General features: G+C 46.1%; 1 protein-coding gene across 2 annotated transcripts in view; it reads left to right on the top strand.

The window, feature by feature from the left end:
• The window catches only part of nphp4 (nephronophthisis 4), a 517,372-nt gene that overhangs the window by 418,290 nt on the left and 72,873 nt on the right, over positions 1-26,209 (top strand). For both annotated transcript variants that reach the window (XM_085966844.1, XM_085966846.1), the window contains exon 16: positions 2,616-2,796. In XM_085966844.1, coding sequence (XP_085822970.1) covers positions 2,616-2,796 — 181 coding nt within the window. The remainder of the gene's footprint in view (positions 1-2,615; positions 2,797-26,209) is intronic.

Genomic DNA, 26,209 nt, shown 5'->3' on the forward strand with positions numbered 1-26,209 from the left:
TGCAACTTGGCCCGTCGAACAGGCCCCTGTCTTGTGTTAAGACGCCTAAAATCACACTGTATTGCTATACAGAGTATAACATGGACTTGCCCCACAAACCCTGGAACAAACACCATATAATACACACAGAACCTCCCCACTAAACCCCTCTGGCTTGGTTGGGACACACAACATCCCCTCACACAGTACCAGTGGTCTTAAAGATGCGTGGACTTGGACAATGCTCACCCTGATTGTCCGTTTTCTTGCTCGCTGCTTCCCTGTGTAGAACGTGTCTCCTGGTTCTGTATCGCCGATGCAGTATCCAAGACCCAGTTTCGAGGTTCGTTCCTACAGTCGAAGAGCAAAGCAAGGCTCTTGTTGCTCGTGGTGGTTTAGAGCAAGCGAGAGAGAGAGAGAGAGAGAAAATGGCAAAGCTGCCTTCTCTATATCCCAAAAGTTCACTCTCCTCTGATGTCTTTTTAATCACCCTTCTTTGTCTGGTTTCCCGCCTTTCGGGGCTATCCCATCTAGGTGCTGGTGTTAATGGCAGATGATGGGCCGCACTTCTCACCTGATCCTGGGTTAAGTGGCTTCCCATTAATTTACAATGGCCCTCTTTTGTCTGGTTCCCGCCTTTCAGGGCTATCTCATCTAGGTGCTCGTCACTGTATGAGTCATCTCCCCGGACCCAGTGGCCCAGAACTTGGTGTCGGGGGCTTGCCGCGCGTGCAAGCCCCCGATCTGCACTCACCCTGCGCGCTGACATCTGAAGCCCGGGCCTGCTTGCATTTCCTGTCACAGGCCCGGTTCAGATGTCAGCGCGCTGTGCTTACCCGATCCAGCGGCGTAGTTAGTGCGATGTGCCGGCTGGGATCAGGTGAGCACTGTACAACCAATCAGGGGAGGGGAAGGTTCATTCATGAGTTTGAGAGTAAGAACTGTCAAACTCATGAAAACTACGGGGGCCCAAAACACTATTTAAACTTTAAATAAAAATTTAAAAAACATCCCAATCATTAAATTAAGTATAAATAAGTTTAAAAAAATAATTTAAACAATAATTTTTTTTTTGAAAAAAATAAATTTTTAATAAAAAGGGTCTAAAACTAAACTTACCTTATTGTAGATTCTTTAAAATAATAAACCTGTGGGAAAAAAAAATCTAAATTACACTAAAACACCACTTACCTGTAAAAATAAATACTTACGTGTGCTTTTTACAAGCGTAAAGACCGGAGGCCTTTAGACATGCGCAAATCCCCCAAAACAGAGGAAATCCAAGACGCACGCACTGCCCCCTACAGCGCACGCGCTAGCCTCTTCACCTCTTGGGTTAGAGGAGAGGAAATGCCGGTTTTCAGCGCATGCGCTGTGCATGCTGAAAACCGGCATTTCCTCCGGCCAGACGCGTGAGTACCCCGTCCGTACTCACGCGTTTGGGGAGGAATTTCTGCCCCAGTGTCTTCCCAGAGAATTCTGTCTGCCCAGACATTCTCCCATAATTAGCTTGTACGCCTGGCTGGATTCTCCTGTTCATGAACACCTGGGCCCCTCCCATCTTCTCCAAACAGGCTGTTGGTCAAACAGCAGTAACAATCATTCAAAAAGGTCTGATACCAAAAATCCTTGGGGCCTGCGTTCGATGCTTACAGTTAAAAGCCAAATAAATCTTATCATGTTGCACTGTAAATTGGAAGCACATATACAGTAAGTGGCTCCATTTTCTGTATTTGTCTAGATGAAGGGTTTTTGAAGCCTTAAAAGCTTAGGATTAATAGTGGCCGGGATTTTGCGGACAGAATAACAGCGCGGCCATCAGCGCTCATCGTTATTAAATCACATTGCAACTTCCGGCATCCGCACATGCGCAGTTAAACGCGGAAATCCGGAAGTTGCTGTTTGAGTTACCCTGCTCCTCCAGAAGCTTCTCTATACTCGCCTAGAGATTCAGCATTCAAATACAGGGAACGGGTGAAGGTGTATTACTTACCCACTAGATACCCACTAAACTCACCAGAAAATGTGAGGGCTTACCCATTCAAGTGTAAGTGGATTTTTAACACCGTGACAACCTTAATTACTGCCAAACAACCTCTCTGGCACTGAAAATGAACTATTATAAGTGAGGAGTCTCATTCCTTCAGATTTTAATTATTGTTGGAACTTTAAAAAAAATTAAATAAAACATTTTTAAAAACTTTTTCTTTCTGTCTCTTTTATCTCTTTTACTCCCATCGTTCTTTTCCTCTCTTAATTTTGTTTTCTGTACATGATTTGGCATTGAATTAACTATTCTAGCTTACACTTCCTGGTTCAGACTCTGCACTGCTCATTAAGAATTTTTCAGTTGGTTGAAAGAGACACGCTGTTGCTTGTCCTGTTCACACAGACCCCAGATCCCCTGTAGGAGGCGCCGCACTGAAATGGATTTCTAATTACCACAGGCTCCAGTGCAAAAGCCCACAGAGAGCCTGTGGGGAAAGTGTAAATGTAATGAATGGTCGGTGCCGTTCATTCGTCGCTGACCGCAAATTCTGGGCCAATATGCTTGTAAGTCCAATCAAAGTCCCTTTGTATGTTTTTTATTGCATCATTAGGTACAATAGGGTAACAACAGCATCTTATTGTTGCAGTATTTGCTACGCCAGGGTCGCACTGCAGTTCAGGTTTCTCATGAGCTGGAGGTCATAGCCACAGAATACGCTCCGGATACACCAATGTCCTTGGCCGATATCACAAAGCATGGCACTGTTAAACCTTATGGAGTGACGACAATAACAAAAGGAAGACTGCACCTGCGCTTAGGGAATGTTGGTGAGCAAACTTACACTTCTGACATTTTCATTGCCAATATCGTTTTGTGATGGAGGATAGAAAAGAGAAATTATTTAATAACCCAGGCCTGGAAATTGCACTTGCAAAGATTGGCATACAGGCACTTAAACTGTTTGAAATAACAGATTAAGGAATTTAATTAAAACACATTAAGTGCTTGTACGTTAATCTTCGCAACAGTATTAGTTTTGAGCTTTAAGCCGCAGTTTCAAGGTTTAAACACAAATAAAGATACAAGTAAAATGGAGTAAAGGTTCAAGCGTGACGTTTAGATCTTGGTGCTCGTGGTTTCAAGGCTTAGAACGAGGCTTGTGCTCAACCTACAGAAATATATAATAATGATGGACTCTGTAAGTCATTGCATTACACTGGTGAACTACAGTTGTAACTGAAGGTCGGAGTGAGCTAATCCAAGCTTTTCCAAGTTATTCATTGGTATTATGTAGGAACAGTGCTCCAAACAAACTTGTGACCAAAGCATAACATTTCTTGATGAACTTGTTTTAGCTCTTTTGAGGTTTCAGCTGTCATTTTTATTGGATTCTCATTGTGGAGCAAAAGCAGAATTGCATTCATTACTAGTACACGGGAATTGCTGCAACAAGTACTCAAACTGAAAGTAGAAATTTTACCAAGAGAATTTTTGGAATTGAGAGGAATAGTTGTCGTCACACAAGAGATGGGTAAAATCAGTCCAGTTATTCAGATGCTTTGACCTTTGATATTTTCACATGGTACAATAAATGTTGTTTTCTCTTGTCTTCAGGAGCACTTTTATTTTACAAATAATTTTGAAGGCACTGTTGGTGGCAGCTATATAGACGTATTTTATGTACCAATCTTGGGGGTGCTGGGTAATGCAGTGAGGACAACACCTTTCTCTTTCAGTTCTAGGGCCCGGCTCTGAATCCAGGTTCAACTGATTGCATGATAGCCTCTCTCTCTATGCTGGCTATTTGGGCCGTGTATCAAGCGACTTTACAGAGTATAAAACTCCGGGAAGGGGGTGGGCAATGTCCTGATGATTTTCATCCAATTGGAAGGTGAGGCATATAGCGGATAAACTCTAAAGAATGATAACAAAAAAACATATATTAATCAAACATCTTCAGTTGCTCCAAACATGCAGATGCATGTATCAGATCATGTTACTGACATCACAAGTACTGTTGTGGAATTTAACAACTGCCAGTCAAAGTGGTGACTCAATGCAATTTTCCTGTGGGTAATTTTGGGAAACCTGGATTAATTAATGGGAAGGACAGAAAACCAACCAATCATGACACACTAGTATAGCTGATAAATGGTTCAGTAACCCATCCGAGGATTGTACATAATGGCTCACAAAAATACAGGAAATGACAATTTACTCCCAAGGCTGTGCATCGAGTAAGAATTCCAACCTCCTTGTCTTCCGCCTCATTACCTCATTGACCTGCCCTCCTGTTCCACTTGTTCCGCTAAGTCAGCTATTTCTGCTGTACTCAGGCATGCAAGCTTCGCAGTCATTTGTTCGCAGTTTAGACATGGTGCGGATGGATTAGAACGGCTGACATAACTTATGCTATCGATTTACCTGTATGCTGGCTGTGAGGCCCTTTGTGCTGGACAAACATTGTCCTTGGAAATGGAACACATGGTGCAAATCCTAGCATTCAATCAACATGCACAGAAATTAAACTGAAATTTATATCCTCATGTTTAATTGGCGAATGCACTCAAGCAAATGCAATAATAATTTATTGACATAACATTCCTCAAGTAGATGAATGTCTCACTTAAAGGGAAGAGGTGGACACTGAGAAGAAAGAAAAGAAACAGAGAGAGCAGGGGCTGAAGCCATAGGTTTTAGAAGTCTTTTAAAAGCAGGAACAGAGGATATATTGGCCTTGAAGTGGGTGCAGCGCAGATTTACCAGAATGATACAGAGGCCAAAAGGGTTAAGTTATGAGGACTGATTGCATAGATTAGGCTTGTATTCCCTCGAGTATAGAAGATTAAGGGGTAATATAATTGAAGTGTTTAAGATGATTAAAGGATGTGATAGGGTAGCTAGAAACTATTTCCGATAGCAAAATACTGCGGATGCTGGAAATCCGAAATAACAACAGAAAACGCTGGAAAAACTCAGCAGGCCAGGCAACATCAGTGAAGAGAGAAACAGAGTTAACGTTTCAGGTCGAAGGCCTTTCATCAGAACTGGAAAAAAGCAGGAAATGGAAAGCAGGTTTAGGGGCTGGGAAAAGGGGGAGGGGATGAAAGAACAAAGGGGAAGGTCAGTGATAGGGTAGAAAACAGGAGAGATTAAGAGACATTGAGAGACATTAAGAGATATTCAAGGCGAGAGGAGGTGGTAATGGGACAGGTTAAGGAACAAAGGATGGCTCTAGATGGGGTGTGAATTGCGCTGGCAGAATGAAGGACAGCTGCCATGTGGGAGGGAAGAAGAAAAAAAAAACTATTTTCTCTGGGTCCAGAACAAGGGGGCATAACGTTAAATTAGAGCTATGCCTTTCAGGAAGCACTTCTTCACACAAGGGGTAGTGGAAATCTGGAACGCTCTCCCCCAAAACGCTGTGAAAATTTCAACACCGAGATTGATAGATTTTGGCAGTGGAAGAGAGTATTTGAAACTTACTCCTAGAGGTTGCAAAGGTGTGGATAAGGGTTTCGGTAGTGAGAAGAAGAGTGGAGGGGTGTAAACTGACAGTGATGCAGAAGTGGAAGAAGGTGGTCTTGGTGGTGGACTGGATGTGGTGTTTGAAGCTCAGCTCAGGATTAAACAGAATGCTGAGGTTGCACACCACCGGGTTCAGCAGGGAGTTCGATGAGAACAGAACAAGATGGCATCAGTCTCATGAACATTGGGCTGTAGGAAATTTCAGTTCATCCAGTACTGACTGGAATGTCACACAGGCAATTGGGTCCTACAGCGACACTCCTGGAGTCATTGGCAGACATACAGGTAGAGTTGAATATCATTGCCATACATACGGAACACCTCCGTTCAGTCTGTAAGGGTGACCCCGAGCTTCCTGTCGCCTGTCACTTTAATTCACCGCCCCATTCCCACTCGGACCTCACCGTCCTCGGCCTCTTGCATTGTTCCACGGAAGCTCAATGTAAACTCGAGGAACAGCACCTCACCTTCCGATTAGGCACTTTACAGCCTTCCGGACTCAATATCGAGTTCAACAATTTCAGATCATAACCTCGGCCCCTATTACATTTTTACTTATATATTTTATCCACACCTTTGTTTTGGTTTCCCCCCCCCCTTTCTTTTTTTTTTCTCTCCCACATGGCAGCTGTCTCCCATTCTGCCAGCACATTTCACACCTAATCTAGAGCCATCCTTTGTCTCCACTGGTCCGATCACCATCTCGTCTCATTTTGAATACCTCTTAATGTCTCTTCACTTCTCTTTTGTTCTCTCCCAGCCTGGCCTCTTAATCTATTTCATTCCCTGTGCCTCTTTAGTCTTGACAAAGGATTTTGACCCAAAACGTTGACTCTAATTTCTCTCCACGGATGTTGCCTGGCTTGCTGAGTTTTTCCAGCATTTCCTGTTGTTATTTTGGATTTCCAGCATCTGCAGTATTTTGCTATCATACGAAGTTGACACTCTGCTTGCAGTTGATGTCATTGAAGGGCACCATATAGGAGACAGGTGCTGAAGAAATCAGATCCAGGATAATCAAATATCTAATTGACTAAATGTGAAGGAATCAAAGAATAGAAAAATGTACTAGTACTAGTGTACTAGTGAGGAACCAGCAGAAAAACAAGAAATCAAATCCCTTGATCTTTGTTCAAAGCTAGCAAGTACCACAAAATCGGCTAATCAACTCATTCAAATAATTCTATCACATAGTTTTCATTTACTAATTTTCTTCTTGACTGAAATGAGTGTATATGACTAGAAATAATATTTATAGCATGACGAGCACATAAAAATGACACAATATGAAGAAAACGAAAATAGCCCATAATATTACTTATTATTGTAAGAAATGCCGACAAAACATTTCCCCAGATATGCCTACCTTATCATCGGGAGTTTGGTCTTGAATTGGAAATTTCACCTGTGCCTGGGGCTGGAATCTCCATTTATGCTGCACCCTATCATGCCTCTCAGAATGTTTCAAACCACTTCACATATTTTAAAGTGCAGTCATTGTGCTACTTAGGCAATGTGGCAGCCATTTTGTGTATAGCAAGATCCCATAAACACCAATGGGATGAATGAGCAGTTGATCTTTTTTGGTGGTGTTGGCTAAAGGAAAAATGTAGGTCAGGCTACCAGGAGACTCCCTGTTCTTCTTCAAATAGTACCAAAGGATCTTTGCCATCTATCCAACCAGTCAGCCAGGATCTCATCTAATATCTCATCGAAGATGGTATCTCCAGCAATATAGTTCTCCTCAATGCTGCACTAAAATGTCAGCTTTAATTAAGTGCTCAAGTCCTGGAATGGCACGTGAATCCACAATCTTCTGCAAGAGATCTACCAAATGAGCCAACAGAGTAATGCCATAGAAAATTAACCGGTCAGAATTTCAGAAAAGATTCCAAAGCTTGCCTGCAAAATTATGTACTAAGTAGAAAATGACTTACTGCATAATTAGTAGAATGGACGTTCATGCAATTTAAGACCGAGGCAAATTTGAATAAATAAATTCTAGCAACATTCATTTACTTTTCAATTTGTAAGTACAATGATATCAAGTACAATCACCCCATTCCCATAATATACTGCGAAAGTTTGGTTAAAAGCATATTTTTCCACTCTTTATACTCTACGCTATATCATCCTACTGTTGGTTCCTTTCCTCCTTTGATGTACCACAAACACCATTTCTTGTGATCAGGTTGATTTTTTTTCAATGCCTTGTTTTTCTTAAGTTTAATTTCAATGTAACATGCTGCAACAACCTTGAATTGAGTAGAAAATCTCCACAGTGTAGCTTTTCTAAGATCTCACTTCTGGATTCTTTGATTTTTCTTTCCACAGAAAATATCTAATTATGATTTATTTTCAATTGAGCTTTGAGTTAAAATTTGCTTTAAAGGGATTGGTTTTGCATGACAGCTGCCTGTTGGATTGTGAATCCAAAGGTGGTTAATATGCTAATCACAAGTTGTTTTTCCCAAAGACCAAACATTAAACAATGGAACAATTAGGACTAATGCCGAGAGCTTATTCTGTTTAAGCTAAATGAGACAACCTGCCGGAGTGGGATTAGTGCAGTGCTGCCTTTATTTTGTAGTTTTACACAAATATAAGTTGGACCATTTGAAGTAAGCGACTCTGATTATATTGATTGCTCTGTATGTTTCACCTTACTGTGGGGTAAAGCATTTTGCATTTCAAACCAAACTTTGCCTTATCGGGTGTTAATTTGGTCCGTCGTTTAGAGAGATTGGAGGATTACATCTTCGTAAAACACAGAGATCTGGTTAAATTCAAATGGAGTGTCATTGTTACACTCCTGGGTCAAGTAGAGATGGGGGCACCCCCCCCCCCCACCCCCCCATGAGAGAAAGGCTTTCAGACCACTTATGGGAGCGGCTGCTGCCTCTGAGCTCCAGAAGGTATCTATGGTGGGCCAGAATTTGTAACTGTAGCGTATGTACCCGTCTACCTTTAAGAGAACTACTTTAGGTGTTGCACTACTTTGTTGGCTTCTGTATACTGTAATACCGACGGTGACCACACCGGTATGTAAGTGCTGTGTCAGGAAGTATTGAGCAGATTCGCCCTGACCTTCGAATAGTAAAGTCCTGTTTTAAGTTACTCTTGGAGTCTGTGTATTAATTAACTAAACAACCCACAGACTTTACAGTGGCGACGAGTCCGATCGTACCCTGCGGCAACAATAATTCCGAAGCAGTTAACGAGCGTCGAGAAGAGGCAACCGCCCTCGTCATTCTGCTGGGAGAAAACTCGAGTCTGCAGAGCTGGAAAGGAGGAAGAATTCAGAGACAAAGACTTCCATCAGCAACAGGCACTGACTGTCCCTTCTGCCATGGTGAGGAGTGAGCCGATCAGCATGAGAAGCAAGGCGGCCACGGTGACTGTGAGTAAGGGAAAAGTAAAAAGAATAACCGGAGGATAAGGGCGGTGCACTCGACCACGGTCGAGGGGGAAAGGAGCCGGACAGAAGTCGGGCCCAGAGGCGCTGAGACTGGGGCAGCGTGGAGCAAGGAAGCCGCGGTACAGACAGGCTGGGGACGCAACGGCGTCGTGAGACAGCTAGACCGCGACCGGCGAAAAAGGCCAGGCAGCGACCGAAGCCACGAAGCACTGCGACCGGGGGCGTAGGCGCGGGAAGATATAAAAACTCAGCCGCAGCCGGGGAGGGAAGCACCGGACTGCGAGACGGCTGGGAGAGGCGTTTGGGAGCCGAGCGAGCGGGAGAGGCAGAGCCGACCAAGGGAGACTGCGCGAGAGCCAGTCCAGCGGCTGAAACTGTTCTCCGTCAACGGGGTGTACCCAGCGCCGGTAGAGCCGAGCGAGCGGGAGAGAGACAGAGCCCGAGCAAGGGGAACTGAGCGAGAGCCAGCCCAGCGGCTGAAACTGTTCGCCGTCAACGGGGTGTACCCAGCGCCGGTTGCCCTGCCGAGAAAAGGGAAAGCACTGAAGCCGACGCGCAGGCTGTGAACCTGAAAGCCAGCGGCCGTCGCCCGTGGGGAAAGTGTACCCCTCCCGCCAGGGAAGGAAACGCGGGAAGCCGCCATTAGGCGGAGAAGAAGACAGAAGCGGGGAACCGCCATTGAAGTGGGCGGGGAGAGAAGATAAGCGCGGGAAACCGCCATTTTCGCGGGAACCGCCATCTTGGAAAAAAAAAAATTTAAAGAAATAATTCGTGGTGTTATCAGGAAGAGAGGAAGATGCCTAAGCGTGGTAACATCAACGATTTTAATTCCGAGGTAGAAGACTGGGCCACGTATGTGGAACGCATTGAGATCTATTGTGAGGCCAATAAAATAGAAGAAGATGACAAAGCTATAACCTTGCTAAACTCGATGGGCGCGAAGACATACGAGCTCTTGAAGCATCTACTAGCACCAGCTAAACCGGCGGATCAAACTTTCGATGATATTGTGACTGTTCTGAAGGATCACTTGAACCCCACACCGTTGATGTTGGCGGAACGATTCAAATTCTATGCGAGAACGCAAAGGAAAGACGAAAGCAACGCAGAATACTTGGTCGAACTGCGTAGACTAGCGAAACACTGCCAGTTTGGAGGGAATCTGACAGAGGCGTTGCGAGACAAATTCGTGTGCGGAATGTCGAAGGAAGAAACACAAAAACGACTGCTCGAAGAGAACGATCTTACACTTGAGAAGGCTGTCCTTATTGCTGCATCGAACGAAGCCGCAGCGAAAGGAACGGCGGAAATGCAGCTAAAGGCAGCGGCACTCAGGGTGCAGCAAATTACTTCGGGTACAACGAAATGCTATCGTTGTGGGAAGACAACACATGACCAGAACCAATGCTGGTTTAAAAACCAGGAATGTAGGAAATGTGGCAAGCTCGGTCACATAGCTAAGGTATGCCGGTCAGGGAAGAAGACCAACAATAATGAGTCACCACAAAAGAGGTACAGGAAGGTACATGAGGTGACTAGGAAGAGTCCGGAAGAACAGAATTCGGACTCATACTCCAACTGCAAGGAACTGGATAGTCTGAGAATTCACAATGTGAGTAATGAAGCTGACCGACAAGCTACCTGGATCACACTACAGATTGCAAAAGTCCAAGTGAAAATGGAAGTGGACACCGGATCGGCGTTGACGGTCATGAATAAGCATGATTATAAAAAGTTATTCAAGCATATTCCCCTACGGGATACGGAACTAGTATTGAAGACATACACGGGGCACAAAGTATACCCCATCGGAAAGATAGAAGTCAAGGTGAGATACAAGGACAAAGAGCACCAAAGGATGGACCTGTATGTGTTGCCTGAGGGAGGTCCACCACTTCTGGGACGGGAGTGGATCAGGAAAATAAAGATAGACTGGCATTCACTAAACACCATGACGGTAGATTTCGGAAAGGAAGATGTCAAACCTGAACGGTTGTCCAGAATATTAGACGAAGCTAAAGAGGTATTCCAGCAAGGACTGGGAACACTTCGAGGATTTAAAGCAAAGGTTAAGATTGCAGAACATGCAAGCCCAAAAATTTTTCAAAGCCAGATCGGTACCTTACGCGATACGACCTGCTGTGGAGGCAGAACTGGAAGAACTTGAACGATCAGGGGTACTTTCAAAAGTGGACTGGAGTGAGTGGGCCACGCCCATTGTTCCCGTCATGAAGTCTTCACCAAGTAACAAGCCAGGGGGATCGGGGAAGGTCCGCATCTGCGGAGACTTCAAGATCACAGTGAATCCGGTGCTTCACACGGTACAATACCCGCTTCCGCGGATTGAAGATATCTTTGCTTCGTTGGCTGGAGGGAAACACTTCACCAAGATAGACCTGGCACAGGCATACTTACAAATGGAAGTCGAGGAAGAGTCGCGTCAGTACCTCACCATCAACACACACAGAGGCTTGTATCGTTATAATAGACTGGTTTTTGGGGTAGCTTCGGCTCCAGCAATTTGGCAGAGGGCCATGGAGCAGGTATTACAAGGAATTCCAAGCACGCAGTGTTACTTAGACGATATCCTGATTACGGGAGAAGACGAGGAAGAACACCTCACAAATTTGAAACTGGTGCTCACCAGGTTGAAGGAATATGGCCTTCGAGTTAATCGCAAGAAATGTGAGTTCTTCCAAAAACGGATCTCGTACTGCGGTCATGTCATTGACCGAGAGGGGCTGCACAAGTCACCTGACAAGATAGAAGCTGTCGTGAAGGCCCCCGCTCCGGAAAACGTATCACAGTTAAGATCATTCTTGGGGTTGATTAATTATTATCACAAGTTTCTGCCGAATCTATCCACGGTGCTGCATCCGCTGAATGCTCTGTTGCGGAAAGAAGTACCATGGAAGTGGAGTGAGGAATGTAAAAAGGCCTTTCGCAGAAGCAAGGCGTTGATTACCTCTGAAGAAGTGTTGGCTCATTTCAACCCAACGTTACCTCTTCGTCTAGCTTGTGATGCTTCCCCCTATGGAATTGGAGCAGTACTTTCACACAAGTTACCAAATGGCTCGGAAAGGCCAGTGGCATTCGCGTCCCGATCATTGACCTCCGCGGAGCGAAATTATGCTCAAATAGATAGGGAGGCCCTCAGCCTTGTGTGGGGCGTAAGGAAATTCAATCATTATCTGCAGGGCAAGAAGTTCACATTACTGACAGACCACCAGCCGTTGGTGTCCATATTCAACCCTAACAAGGCCGTTTCCACCATGACAGCGCAAAGGTTACAGAGGTGGTCCGTGTTACTTGGGGCACACCAATATGACATCGAATACAAAAGGTCCAAACAGCATGGAAATGCTGATGGGTTATCGCGCTTGCCATTGCCGATAGTAGAAGAAGCGACTACAGTGGACCCGGTAGAGATGTTCCACTCATCCATAGTGGAATGTCTACCAGTAACAAATTCGATGATCGAAAACGAAACAAGAAATGACCCGACTCTCTCACGAGTCTATGATTTAACGGTGGAGGGATGGCCAGCACAGGGCGAACCAACGCTGCCAGCATTTTCGCAGAGAAAAGAACAGCTGTCAGTGTGTTGAGGAACCCTGATGTGTGGATCTAGAGTGGTGATTCCACCCAAACTTCAACAGAAGGTGTTAAAGGAGCTGCACGAGGGACATCTGGGTGGAGTGAAAATGAAGAACCTAGCAAGAGCGTTTGTGTGGTGGCCAGGCATTGATGGGGACATCGAAGAAATCACTAAGAGCTGTCTAGGATGCCAGAAGGTCCAAAACGCGCCACCACAGGCTCCTCTGCATCCATGGGAGTGGCCCTCATCTCCTTGGCAAAGGGTACATATCGACTTTGCTGATCCATTTATGGACTCAATATTTCTAATAGCGGTGGATGCACACTCCAAGTGGCCGGAGGTAATAAAGATGTCCACCACCACCACGGAAAAAACCATCACAGTGTTAAGGACCATGTTTGCTAGGAATGGGCTGACGGAACAGATCTGTTCTGATAATGGACCGCAATTTGTGTCCGAAGAATTCAAGAAATTCTTAAAGAGCAATGGGGTTAAGCACTACACGTCAGCCCCATACCATCCCGCCTCCAATGGATTGGCTGAAAGGTTTGTCCAGACCTTCAAGAAGGCCATAAAGGCCATGGGTAATGAAGCCATTAACTTACAACATAAGGTGGATAGCTTCTTGTTGGCGTACAGGAATGCAACACATGCGGTCACAAATCAAACTCCCGCCATGATGTTTTTTAATAGACGACTAAGATGCCGGCTGGATTTGCTTAAGCCAAACGTCAGAAGGGACGTAGAGAACCGGCAATTCCAGGGCATGAATGAAAGGCCAACTAGATCTTTTCAGATAGGTCAACAAGTTTTGGCCCGGGACTACCGTACCGAGAAATGGCAGCCTGGAACTATCGGAAAAAGGCTAGGGCCGTTGATGTATACGGTGGACATTGGGGACAGTATAATAAGGCGCCATGTTGACCAGATCATAGGGTCAGCCACAAATGGCCAACCTACTCCACCACCTTACACGGTTAATGTTGAGACAGAGATACCCAGAACACCTACCTCCGATCTGGTAATACTGGAATCAGATGAACCTGACACTGTCCTTCAAGCCGAATCGACCTTGCCAGAAGCACCTACTACCCCGCCGGAAGTTACGACACCACCGAGGCGTTATCCAGACAGAGTCCGGAAACCTCCAGAGAGACTGAATCTGTGAACTGTCTTGCATAAAGTTGTATATATGTTATAATGTATGTTTAATGGGGAATCAGTATGTTGTAAGCTAAAAAGGGAGGATTGTAGTGTATGTACCCGTCTACCTTTAAGAGAACTACTTTAGGTGTTGCACTACTTTGTTGGCTTCTGTATACTGTAATACCGACGGTGACCACACCGGTATATAAGTGCTGTGTCAGGAAGTATTGAGCAGATTCGCCCTGACCTTCGAATAGTAAAGTCCTGTTTTAAGTTACTCTTGGAGTCTGTGTATTAATTAACTAAACAACCCACAGACTTTACAGTAACGGTATACTTAAACAAAAGTGCAAAACCAGTAGTTTCAACATGATATATTTACAGTGCAGGCGTCAAAAGTAGAAAGAACTTGAATTTATTCATGTCCTCAGGACGTCCCAAAGCACTTCACAACAAATTAAGCACTTTTGAAGTGTAGTCGCTGCTATAAAGCTGGCAGATACGACAGCCAACCTGCGCATGGCACAGCCCCACAAACAGCAGTTACATAAAAGATGAGATAATCTGTTCTACTGTTGCTGTTTGAGAAGCAAATGTTGATAGGAGAACCACTCTGCCCTTATTTGAATATTGCCATGGGATATTATACATCCTCCTGAGAGGGCAGATGGTGCCTCAGTTTAACATCATCTAAAAGACAGCACCTGACAGTGCAGCACTCCTGAAGTGTCAGCATAGATTACGTGCTCAAGTCTCTGGAGTGTGGTTTTGAATTCCACCACCCCCCCCGCCCCAACGGAGATTCGTGAGTGCTGTCACTGAGCCGAGGCTAACGCCTTAAAATCATCTCCGACTCCAGCCGAATAACACCAATGCAGCTGAGTTATTCCAGTTTTAATCATGCAATCATACAGCACAGAAGGAGCCCATTTGGCCCATCATGCCTCTTTGAGAGAGCCATCCAATTAGTCCCACCCCCCCGCTCTTTCCTCATAGCCCTGCAATGTTCTCCCCTTGAAGTATGTATCCAATTCCCTTTTGAAAGTTACTATTGAATCTGCTTCCACCTCCCTTTCAGGCAGCGCATTCCAATTATAATAACTTGCAGTATAAAAGAAATTCTCCTCCTCTCACCTCCATTTTTTTTGCCAATTACCTGTGTCCCCTGGTTACTGATCCTTCAGCCAGTGGAAACAGTTTCTCCTTATTTACTCTATCAAAGCCCTTCATGATTTTGAACGCCTCTAATAAATCTTCCCATAACCTTAGAATCATAGAAGCTTGTAGCACAGAAGGAGGCCATTCGGCCCGTCGTGCCTGTGCTGGCTCTTTGAAAGAGTCCCACATCTTCGCCTTTTGTCCGTAACCCAGTAAGTTCCTCTTCCTCAAGAACCCGTCCAACTCCCTTTTAAAATTATTTATGGAATCAGCTTCCACCAGCTTTTCAGGTCGAGTGTTCCCGATCCCCACAACTCTCTGAGTGAAAAAAATTCTCCTCATCTCCCCTCTAGATCTTTTTCCAATGATTTTGAATCTATGACCTCTGGTTATTGACCCACTCGCCAGAGGGAATTGTTTTTCTCTCTCTACTCTATCAAAAACCTCTCATCATCTTGAAAACCTCCATTAGGTCACCTCTTAACCTTCACTGTTCCAAGGAGAACAGTCCTAACTTTTCCAACCTCTCCTCATAACTGAAGTCCCTCATCCCGGGTAACATCCTGGTAAACCTCCTCTGCACCCTTTCTAAGGCCTTTACATCTTTCCTGAAGTGCGGGGCCCAGAATTGTCCACAACACTCCAGCTGAGGCCTAACCAGTGATTTATAAAAGTTTCACTAAACTTCCTTGCTTTTGTACTCTCTGCCTCTATTTATAAAACCAAGAATCCCGTATGCTTTTTTAACAGCCTTATCAATTTATTCTGCTACCTTCAAAGATTTCTATACATTAACCCCCAGGTCTCTCTCTTCCTGCACCCCTTTTAAAATTGTACCATTTCGTTTATATTGCCTCTTTTCATTCTTCCTTCCAAAATGTATCACTTCACATTTCGCTGCGTTAAATTTCATCTGCCATGTGTCTGCCCATTTCTACAGTCTGTCTATGTCCTCCTGAAGTCTGTTACTTTCCTCCTCACTGTTTACTACATTTCTGAGTTTTGTGTCACCTTCAAACCTTGAAATTATGTCCTGTATACGCAAGACCAGGTCATTAATATATATCAAAAGTATGCGACTGCTGCCAACGATCCGGAAGCGGCCTGCGCATGCGCACTGCCGGTTCGTCACGGGAGCGGGTTGTTTAAAAAAACATTTAAATGCCAGGAGGGAGCGGGCAGTGAGGAAAAGTGCTGGGAGAGAACGGGCTGTGAGGAAAATGATGGGAGAGAGCGGGCTGTGAGGAAAAGTGCCAGGAGAGAGCGGGCTGTAAGGAAAATGATGGGAGAGAGCGGGCTGTGAGGAAAAGTGCTGAGAGAGAGCAGGCTGTGAGGTAAAGTGCTGGGAGAGAGCGGGCTGTGAGGAAAAGTGCCGGGAGAGAGCGGGCTGTGAGGAAAAGTGCCAGGAGAGAGCGGGCTGTGAGGAAAAGTGCCGGGAGAGAGCGGGCTGTGTGGAAAAGTGCCGGGAGAGAGCGGGCTGTGAGGAAAAGTGCCGGGAGAGAGCGGGCTGTGAGGAAAAGTGCCGGGAGAGAGCGGGCTGTGAGGAAAAGTGCCGGGAGAGAGCGGGCTGTGAGGAAAAGTGCCGGGAGAGAGCGGGCTGTGAGGAAAAGTGCCGGGAGAGAGCGGGCTGTGAGGAAAAGTGCCAGGAGAGAGCGGGCTGTGAGGAAAAGTGCCGGGAGAGAGCGGGCTGTGAGGAAAAGTGCCAGGAGAGAGCGGGCTGCTTCAAAAATGCTTTTTAAAAAAAAAAAGAAGCTTCCAGTTCCAGTTGAATGCGTAGTACGCTTCTGCACAGCTTCTGGTCATTGGCAGCAGTCACTCCAATATCAAAAAGAGCAGTGGTCCTAATAACGACCCCTGGGGGACACTACTGTATACTTCCCTCCAGTCTGAAGAACAACCGTTCACCACTACTCTGTGCTTTCTATCCTTTAGCCAATTTTTCTCCACACTGCTACTGTCCCTTTAATCCCATGGGCTTCAATTTTGCTAACATGTCTATTATGTGGTACTTTATCAAACACCTTTTGAAAGTCTATATACACGACATCAACTGCACTACCCTCATCAATCCTCTCTGTTACTTCATCAAAGGACTTAATCAAGTTAGTCAAACACGATTTTCTTTTAACAAATCTATGCTGACTGTCATTGATTAACCTATGTTTTTCCAAGTGACAATTTTGTCCCGGATTATAGTCTCTCAAAGTTTCCTCGCCACCAACTTTAGGCTGACTAGCCTGTACTTACCTGGTTTATCGCTCTCCCCTTTTTTGAACATGGGTGTAACATTTGCAACCCTCCAGTCCTTTGGCACCATTCCCATATCTAAGGAGGATTGAAAGATTGTGGCTAGAGCACCTGTAATTTCCACCCAAAAAGGCTAATGGAATGTCAGCGTTTATAACTAGAGGGCTAGAATATAAAGGGGAGGAAGTTTTACTACAGCTGTACAAAGCCCTGGTTAGACCAGATCTGGAGTACTGTGTACAGTTCTGGGCACCGCGCCTTAGAAAGGATATATTGGCCTTGGAAGGAGTGCAGCGCAGATTCACCAGGGCTCCAAGGGTTAGGTTATGAGGAGCGATTAAATAAACTAGGCTTGTATTCCCTGGAATGTAGAAGGTTACGGGGTGATATGATTGAGGTTTTTAGGATTTTGAATAATTGATGGGTAGATAGAGAGAAACTTTTTCCACTGGTGGGGGAGTGAGCCAGGCCATTCAGGAGAGAAGTTCGGGAAACACTTCTTCATGCAAAGGGTGGTAGACGTGTGAAACTCTCTCCCACAGAAAAGCAACAGATGCTAGCTCTATTAATAATTTAAAATCTGAGATCGATAGATTTTTCCTAGACAAGGTTATAAAAGGATATGGAGCCAGGACAGGTGGATGGAGTTAAGATACAGATCAGCCATGATCTTCTTGAATGGCAGAACAGGCTTGAGGGGCTGAGTGGCCCATTCCTGTTCCTATATTCCCCTACTTCCCTTAGCAGCCTAGGATGCCTCCCATCGAGACTGGGTGACTTTTCTACTTTGATCACTGCCAAACTTTTAAGTACCTCCTCTTTATCAATTTTTATCCTATCCAATTTCTCTACTACCTCCTGCTTTGCTGTGTCATTGGCAGCATCCTCTTTTTTTTGTGAAGACAGAGGCAAAATACTCCTTTATTAACTTTGATTTAAGAAGTCACACAACACCAGGTTATAGTCCAACAGCTTTATTTGAAATCACAAGCTTTCGGAGCGCTGCTCCTTCGTCAGGTGACGAAGGAGCAGCGCTCCGAAAGCTTGTGATTTCAAATAAAGCTGTTGGACTATAACCTGGTGTTGTGTGACTTCTTACATTTGTCCACCCCAGTCCAACACCGGCATCTCCACACCTTGATTTAAGAACGCACTATTTTTTAATCCCCTGCTCCTTGCGTAATGCTGCACAATTTCCTCTTCTTTGGTATTTAACAAGGCTTTAACAAACAACATTTACTTTGCTTTCACACACTTTGGGCTAGATTTTATGAATGGAGACGTGTTGGAGGTGGGACTGCTGCTTGCCGTGTTTCAATCCTGCCTCCATCAGCTTCTGGCCAACCAGCGGGATTTTCTCCTGATTGACCTTGTTAAGCCCACCCAGCGGGCTCAGCAGGCCAATTAGGGGGAAGTCAGTGACACAGCACGTCAACGTATGACGTGTCATCTGTCAAGAATTTTTGAAAGAAGAAATGTCATCGTTTGACAGCTCTGTGAAGCTGTCAAACATTGACATTCTGTGTAGTTTGATGAGTCTTTGTGTTCAGGACTCATCAAACCTTTCTACTTTGCAGAAATCAGCTGGCTGTTGTATCGGAGGATGCAACAGCCAGTCTGTGATCTCTACAATGGAGATATCGGGGACTCCGGCTTGTAGGGGGTTTTGCACAGGCGTATTCGGGTCAGTCAGCTTTGCCTCTGACTACCTTCCTTGAGCGGTTTGAAATGCTCGCCCCCTGGGTTCTGGACACCGGACTTAGACACAGGCAGCGATACAGAGAAGACTTGAGTAGACAGGTGGTTGGGTGCAAACAAAACCAAGATTTTATTGAAGAGGAAAAACTTGATACAATCTTATGGAAAATTATTAATGTACACTTCTACAGGCAAAAATTACAAGAGAGCCATAATGATACTATACTTATACAGGGAATGGGGAATACACGGCACATCGAGGGAAAACAACTATCTTAACAATCCCCTTATCCTTATCCCACCCCCTATACCTAACTAGGTTAATCTATGAGGGGTCAGAATTCATGCTCACCAATCAAAAAGGGTTTGTTAGACTCAAAACAGCGGTTGGGTTCGGGGTTCACTCTTGGTGCTCTCTGGAGCCTGCCGTCGTCACGTGGGCTCCGGGTGCTGCAAGGGCGTTGTCCAGGTTCGAGTACCCCAAAGTTACAGTCTCTGCTTGGGTACTTTACCTTGCAGGGATGATTCTTCACCGACAGCTTGAGTTTGCATGAAGATACTTGCAGGTCGGCTGAGGCTGAAGGCCCGATGATTCGAAGCCTACCCTCAGTTGGCCTTCCTGCCTCCTCCCCTCATCGCATCCCGCTTCGCCTGGCCTGAATTGCCCGTGTTCGCCCGACCCGGTGTCGGGGTGAGTCCAGATGGAGTTGGAGAGGGCACGGGCAAAGGCCAGGGGGTAAGCGCGGGACGGGGGAAAGAGCGGCAGCCACGAGGGCGAGGGGCCGAAGAACCGGGGAGCGGCAATACCGACAGCAGCAGGGCAGCCGAGCAGGAGTTCCTTCTTCTTTTTCTACCCCCGATTGCTACCTGGGGGCCTTCAGTTATACCTTCGTCGAAAACCCTTATCTGCCCGCCAAATCAGGTTAGTTCTTTGTTTTAATTTTGGCGGGCTAGTTAAAATAATGGTAGCAATCTATACTGACGGTTTTTAGATGGCCGGTAATTGCATCTACTGGCCCTATAATTGACTCATATTGTCCTGAAAGTCCTTGATGGGCTTGTCCAGCCTCGATGGATGTGTTTAATCTGTTTCCGATTATGTATGCAGACTGTTTGATGGCTTTAACTGTAGGCCTCATTGAATTTAGATCTGCCTCTAATTCGGCCTAATACATAATTCACAGTTGGTCTGGGTCTCAAAACACAAAGTTCTTTTCACAGGAAACCTGCAGCCTTAGTTTCGATTTACCTCAAATGGCCTGGGCTGCAGAATCCATTTTGAAGACCCGCAGGCTTTCTGCCATGAGGCACGGACGCCATCTTGGGTACCCTTTTTTATTTCAAAAGAAATGTCCACGCAGGGTCCCTTTTATCGATAATAACCTTCGGGGAAATGCACAAATTTTGCGAATCTTACAGGCTCCACAGCGGCTGAAGGCTGTAGGTAGAAACAAAGGTAAGTTAACATTTTCTAACACTTTACACTCACCTCACATACTTATCACTCCACGCTTGCACCCATCACTCACCTCTACATCGCACTTTCAGACCCCTCCGACCCCCGCAGACCTCCTACTCACCTCCTACACCCCGGCGGGAATCCCCCAGGTCGGGAAGCCCGCACTTCAGGATGAAAAATGGGGATAATCCTATTTTCTGCCTGTTAACTACCTGTTAACAGGCAGTTAATAGGCTTTAATCCCTTCCCGCCTCCAAGGAGACGGGACCCGGGGCGGGGCGGCTTCCTGCCTCCTGGCAAGAGGGCACGGAGGCGGGTTGGGGGCGGGTTTGCCACCCGCCCCCAAATTCTGCCACTTTCCCGGCAGTCCCGCCTCCTCGGGGCTGGTAAAATCCAGCCCCTTATTTACAGTTTGGTGTTTGGCTTTGATGCCACCTGTTTTTAAAAATTGTCAGTCAGTTTGTTGATACTCTCTGTCCAATCTTCCATATAAATAATGCCCACTTAGATGAGATACAGACGAGCCAGGCCCTGTGGTAGTGTATCCCAAAAATGAACCCACTCCTCCAGGAAAATATTCCCATTAGTGAATTCCTCCTGCTGGCCTCCTGGAGAAACTTTGGGTTTACATAGGATTACATAGGCTATACGGCACAGAAACAGGCCATTCAGCCCAACCAGTCCATGCCGGCGTTTATGCTCCACTCGAGCCTCCTCCCGTCGTTCCTCATCTCAATCTATCAGCATAACCCTCTATTCCCTTCTCCCTCATATGCTTGTCTAACCTCCCCTTAATCTATTCGCTTCAACCATTCCCTGTGGTAGTGAGTTCCATATTCTCACCACTCTCTGGGTAAAGAAGTTTCCTCTGAATTCCCTATTGGATTTCTTGGTGACTATCTTATATTGATGGCCTCTAGTTATGCTCTTCCCCACAAGTGGAAACATTCTCTCTGTATCCACACAATCAAGGGTTTCAGATTATTTCAAGGTTGTCCCTTTTAGTGAAATCACTGTCGCTCCAGGTTATTTCCATGATTGCTAATCCTTGAGAATGCTGCAGTTACTTAAAAAGCAAACCCTGCATTGCACACGATTGAAAATCCCACAAAACAGCAGTAATGGGGTCAGATACCTTCATTCATGAACTATTGAACTGGAACAGGAGCTGCTCTTGAGTTATAATTGCTCTCAAACGGCTGGGTCAGGATTTACTCATCCCAATCTTACTCTTTGTAAGCGCAGGAAGATTAGGCTGTGCCATCCCAGATCTTTAGCTTTTTTTAATAATTCATGAAGCTTTTAGTTGTCTATTTCAATATTCAAAGTGAGCAGCGGCATTAGGTGATGACACAAACACTGACTTCATTCACTTTGCCAGTAATAATATTTTGACTGTTGGCATCGCAGACCCACAGCAAACAGCTGCATGTTTTTGATACATTGTCTTATTTCCCGTGTTTAGTTTCATACTGGTAGAATGAAATGTTTCAATGCCAAGAATTGGAATGAAAAGCCCGGGAAGACTGCAATCCATTGTATTGGTATTTGCGTCTCTTTTCAGCCTCAATTGCAATACCGCATGCCTTGTAACAATTTGGTATACACTACCATATTTATTTCCTTATTAAATAAGACTTGAGGAAGATGGAGAGAGCCACGATTGTTGATACTGTGGAGTGCAATAAAATGGGCTCCGCCTGGGCTAATTTTCCTTAAGCTTTGCAGGGGTTGGGGGTACGTGTGGCCTTCAGCTGTAGCTTTTGGCAGATTTGAGACTTTATGGGGTTTAAATTGGGCTGTGTAGCAGCTGTTTTTTAGGCACTACGCTGCCACCTTAGGTTTCAGAATGGTGTCTAACTTCCAAACGGAAGTGCACAGGACGCCATGTCGGTAAAGGTGTTTGTGCGCGGGCACCTAATGATGGTCGGCGGCATGCAGAGCAGCGAGATCATGACGCAAATTAGTGTGCAACGCTGTGTGGAGTTTGCACATTCTCCCCGTGTCTGCGTGGGTTTCCTCCGGGTGCTCCGGTTTCCTCCCACAGTCCAAAGATGTGCAGGTTAGGTTGATTTGGCTATGATAAATTGACCCTTAGTGTTAGGGGATTAAATACGTGGGGTTACGGGAATAGGGTGGGATATGTGTCGGTGCAGGCTCGATGGGCCGAAATGGCCTCTATCTGCACTGTAGATTCTGTGATTCTGTGATTTGAAGCCAGCGCTGCTGCTTTGGAACTCCACATGTCAGTCAATGCCCTGCCTTAACCTCGCACAGCTGAACCCGACATTAAACGACATGAAGGACTCCCCCACCAATGCTATTTAAAGGGATCATGACGTACTTACAGGTTATTTGCTGGATTATTTCTTCTGGCTGCTGATGCAATTGTACGGGTTTTTTGGAGCTTTCCTATACTTGTCTAAAGTTTGAATATTCTACAGGGAGTGGCCTGGCTGGTGCTGAAGTACTTTTTTTGTCATATAAAATATTGTGCTGAAAGAAAGAAAATCCAGGCATGGCTGACTTAGTAGGGCTTCGTCTTGGAACTGAGCACGACTGGGAGAGTGAAGAGAGGCCACGGAGAGCAGGACAAGCTGCTAGAAGAGAGAGGAGGAGAGCGAGAAGGGCTCTCAGCAGGAGGCCATATTCTCCGAGGGTCTTTAGGGAGCAATTCTCTTACCTCAACTTCAGTGAGGACCAATGCATGAGACGTCTTTCCTTCATAATAGAGGTCAACTGCTGCAGCCACAACTGCAACCTCAAAGCAGGGCAAGGACAGCATTGCCTGTGGCTGTCCAGGTGACCATGGCTCTTAATTTGATACCTCTGGCTCCTTCAGGTGACTGCTGCAGATATAAGCAACATCTCGCAGTTTGCAGTGCACTGCTATATCTGGGATGTCACTGAGGCTCTTCTTCATTGAGAAACATATGCATCTTATTCCATCTTGCCAGAGCGGTCAAGGCAGCGGAACCGTTGCTTGAGCACTCCGATGCTCTGCTCGAAGCTGTTCCTGGTGGCGGCATGGCTCTCATTATATGAGTGCAGGGCAGGAGTGTTGGGATTGCAGAGGGGAGTCATGAACCAGGTGGAGATCGGATAGCCCTTGTCTCCAAGCAGCCAGCCGCGAGCTTGATGAGGTGGCTGGAAGAGTGCTGGCATACCGGTCTGGCGCAGGATGAAGGCATCGTGGCTGCTGCCAAGATAGCAGGCATTGACGGCGGCGATTTGCTGTCTGTGGTCGAACACCAACTGGACATTAAGTGAGTGGTAGTCATTGCGGTTAAGGAAGACCTCAGGATTGTTATGCGGTGCCCGCAAAGCGACGTGGGTACAGTCAATGGTGCCCTGCACCATGGGGAAGCCCGCTATCCTGGCAAAGACACATGCACACTCGTCCTGCTTCTCTCTGGTGATGGGGAAGGAAATGTAGTCCCTTCTCCTTCTGTAGAGAGCCTCTGTGACCTTCCGCATGCAGCGATGGATGGCGAACTGTGAGATGTTGGCTATGTCTCCTGCTGCAGACTGGAAGGATTCGCTGGTGTAGAAATTGAGGGCGACGGTGACCTTGACTGCCATTGAGAGAGCCGTGGTGCTCCTGATGTGAGGCTCGAGGTATGCCTGCAGGAGGTGGCAGAGCTCTGTGACCATCTCCTTGCTGAAGCGGAGCCTTCTAACACACTGCTTCTCAGTGAAATTTATGAAGGAGAAGTGCTCCCGGTAAGACCTCCTGTTGAGAGCCCTGTTGGCCCTCCTCCCTCTGGCCACATTTTCCAATCTTTGTCTCTGCCTCCACTGCCTCCGACGTTGATGCTGGAGGGCGAGGTCGAGTGCCAGTACAGCCCCCATTAATATAACCAAGTGTAGGACTTTGAAATCTTAGTAGAATGAAAATGGCAGATTTTTAGCGGCAGAACACTCCTGAGAGTAAGAAATGTTTAACTCACTGAAAACAGCTGTTTCGCAATGTCAAGCTGAGCAGGCAGCATTGATTGGCGACTAAAATGAAAGCGGATGTTGATCCCTTTAAATATCGCCCCTACAGTGGCCATCGACTGCATCACGCCTCCTCTTCCTGCCGTTGTTCAGGCCAGGCGCTAAGGCGGGGAGCAAACGTCAATTTTGCATCTGGGCCGTTAATGTGGCGTTCCAAACTCATTGAAGTCACGATCTGCCAGGCACTTGGGTGAATTTCGCAAGCCATGTTGGATTTGCCACGCCCCCCTGCAAACCCATTAGTGCCCCGTTACTGCCCACTCCAGGCGCAAATGGGAGGTGCTAACATGCCGAATTTCTCCCTCTAAGTGTGTGCTTACATCATCTGCAGCTTGTGAGTCAGAAGAGATTGTGAGATAAGGGAGAAGTGGGAAGGGAGAAAGAGGATTAGGTATGCAGAGACCCTCATCATTGATCCCTCCAGCCCTGCCAACGGCCACGACCTCAGCAATGCCCCTTCCCATGATGGCCAGCACTGTCTCCTCCATGGGGATTAAAACATGCAGACACACTTGTCCTCCTCCAGTCCTTTCCTGCTGCCTCCTGTTCTGCGCCACCTTCACCTGCAAGAAAGAGGGAAGTGTGTCAGTGAGTGTCCTGCAATATGGTTGGGTGATGTGACTGTCATGGTTGAATAGCTGCTAGTGCATGTGAGCTGTGAGTAGTATGTGTGAGGCTTGTAGCAGTGCTGAGTGAGTGAGGGTGAGGTAAAGCATATGAACTGAAATGTTGAGTACTGATTGATAGAGATTGTTGGTAGGTGGGTGATGGGGTGTAGTGAATTGGGCAGTGGATAGAAGCATAGAAGATAGGAGCATGAGTAGGCCATTCAGCCCCTCGTGCCTGTTCTGCCATTTAATGAGATCATGGCTGATCATCCAAATTCAGTACCCTGTCCCTGCCTTCTCCCCATATCCCTTGATCCCTTTAGCCTTAAAAATGATACCTAACTCCTTCTTAAATATATTTAATGAATTGGCTTCAACTGCCTTCTGTGGTAGAGAATTCCACAGGTTCACCACTCTCTGGGTGAAGAAATTCCTCCTCATCTCAGTCCGAAATGGCTTCCCCCTTATCTTTAGTCTGTGACCCCTGGTTCTGGACTCCGCCGCCATCGGGAACATCCTTCCTGCATCTAGCCTGTCTAGTCCTGTTAGAATTTTATAAGTTTCATTCTTCAAAACTCTAGCAAATATAAGCCAAATCGACCCAATCTCTCTTCATATGTCATTCCTGCCGTCCCAGGTATCAGTCTGGTGAATCTTTGCTGCACTCCCTCCATGGCAAGAACATCCTTACTCAGATAAGGCGACCAAAACTGCACACAATACTCAAGATGTGGTCTCACCAAGGCCCTGTACAACTGCAGCAAGACATCCTTGCTCCTGTACTCCAATCCTCTCGCTATGAAGGCCAACATACCATTTGCCTTTTTAACTGCCTGCTGCACCTGCCTGCTTACCTTCAGCGACTGGTGCACAAGGACACCCAGGTCTCGTTGCATTTCCCCTTTTCCCAATCTATTGCCATTCAGATAATAATCTGCCTTCCTGTTTTTGCCACCAAAGTGGATAACCTCGCATTTATCCATATTATACTGCATCTGCCATGCATCTGCCCAATCACCCAACCTGTCCAAACCATACTGGAGTTTCTCGGCATCCTCCTCACAGCACACACGCCCACCCAGCTTTGTGTCATCTGCAAACTTGGAGATATTACATCTAGTTCCCTCGTCTAGATCATTTATATATATTGTGAATAGCTGGGGTCCTAGCACCGATCCCTGCGGTACCCCACTAGTCACTGCCTGCCACTCAGAAAAAGACCTGTTTATTCCAACTCTTTGCCAACCAGTTCTCTATCCAAGTCAGTACCTTACCCCCAATCCCATGTGCTTTAACTTTGCACACTAATCTCTTATGCAGGACCTTATCGAAAGCCTTCTGAAAGTCCAAATACACCACATCCACTGGTTCTCCCTTGTCT

Source organism: Somniosus microcephalus, chromosome 25 (assembly GCF_052327205.1).
Source record: "Somniosus microcephalus isolate GS21.2 chromosome 25, FLI_Smic_1.0, whole genome shotgun sequence".
NCBI classification, from domain to species: Eukaryota; Metazoa; Chordata; class Chondrichthyes; order Squaliformes; family Somniosidae; genus Somniosus; species Somniosus microcephalus.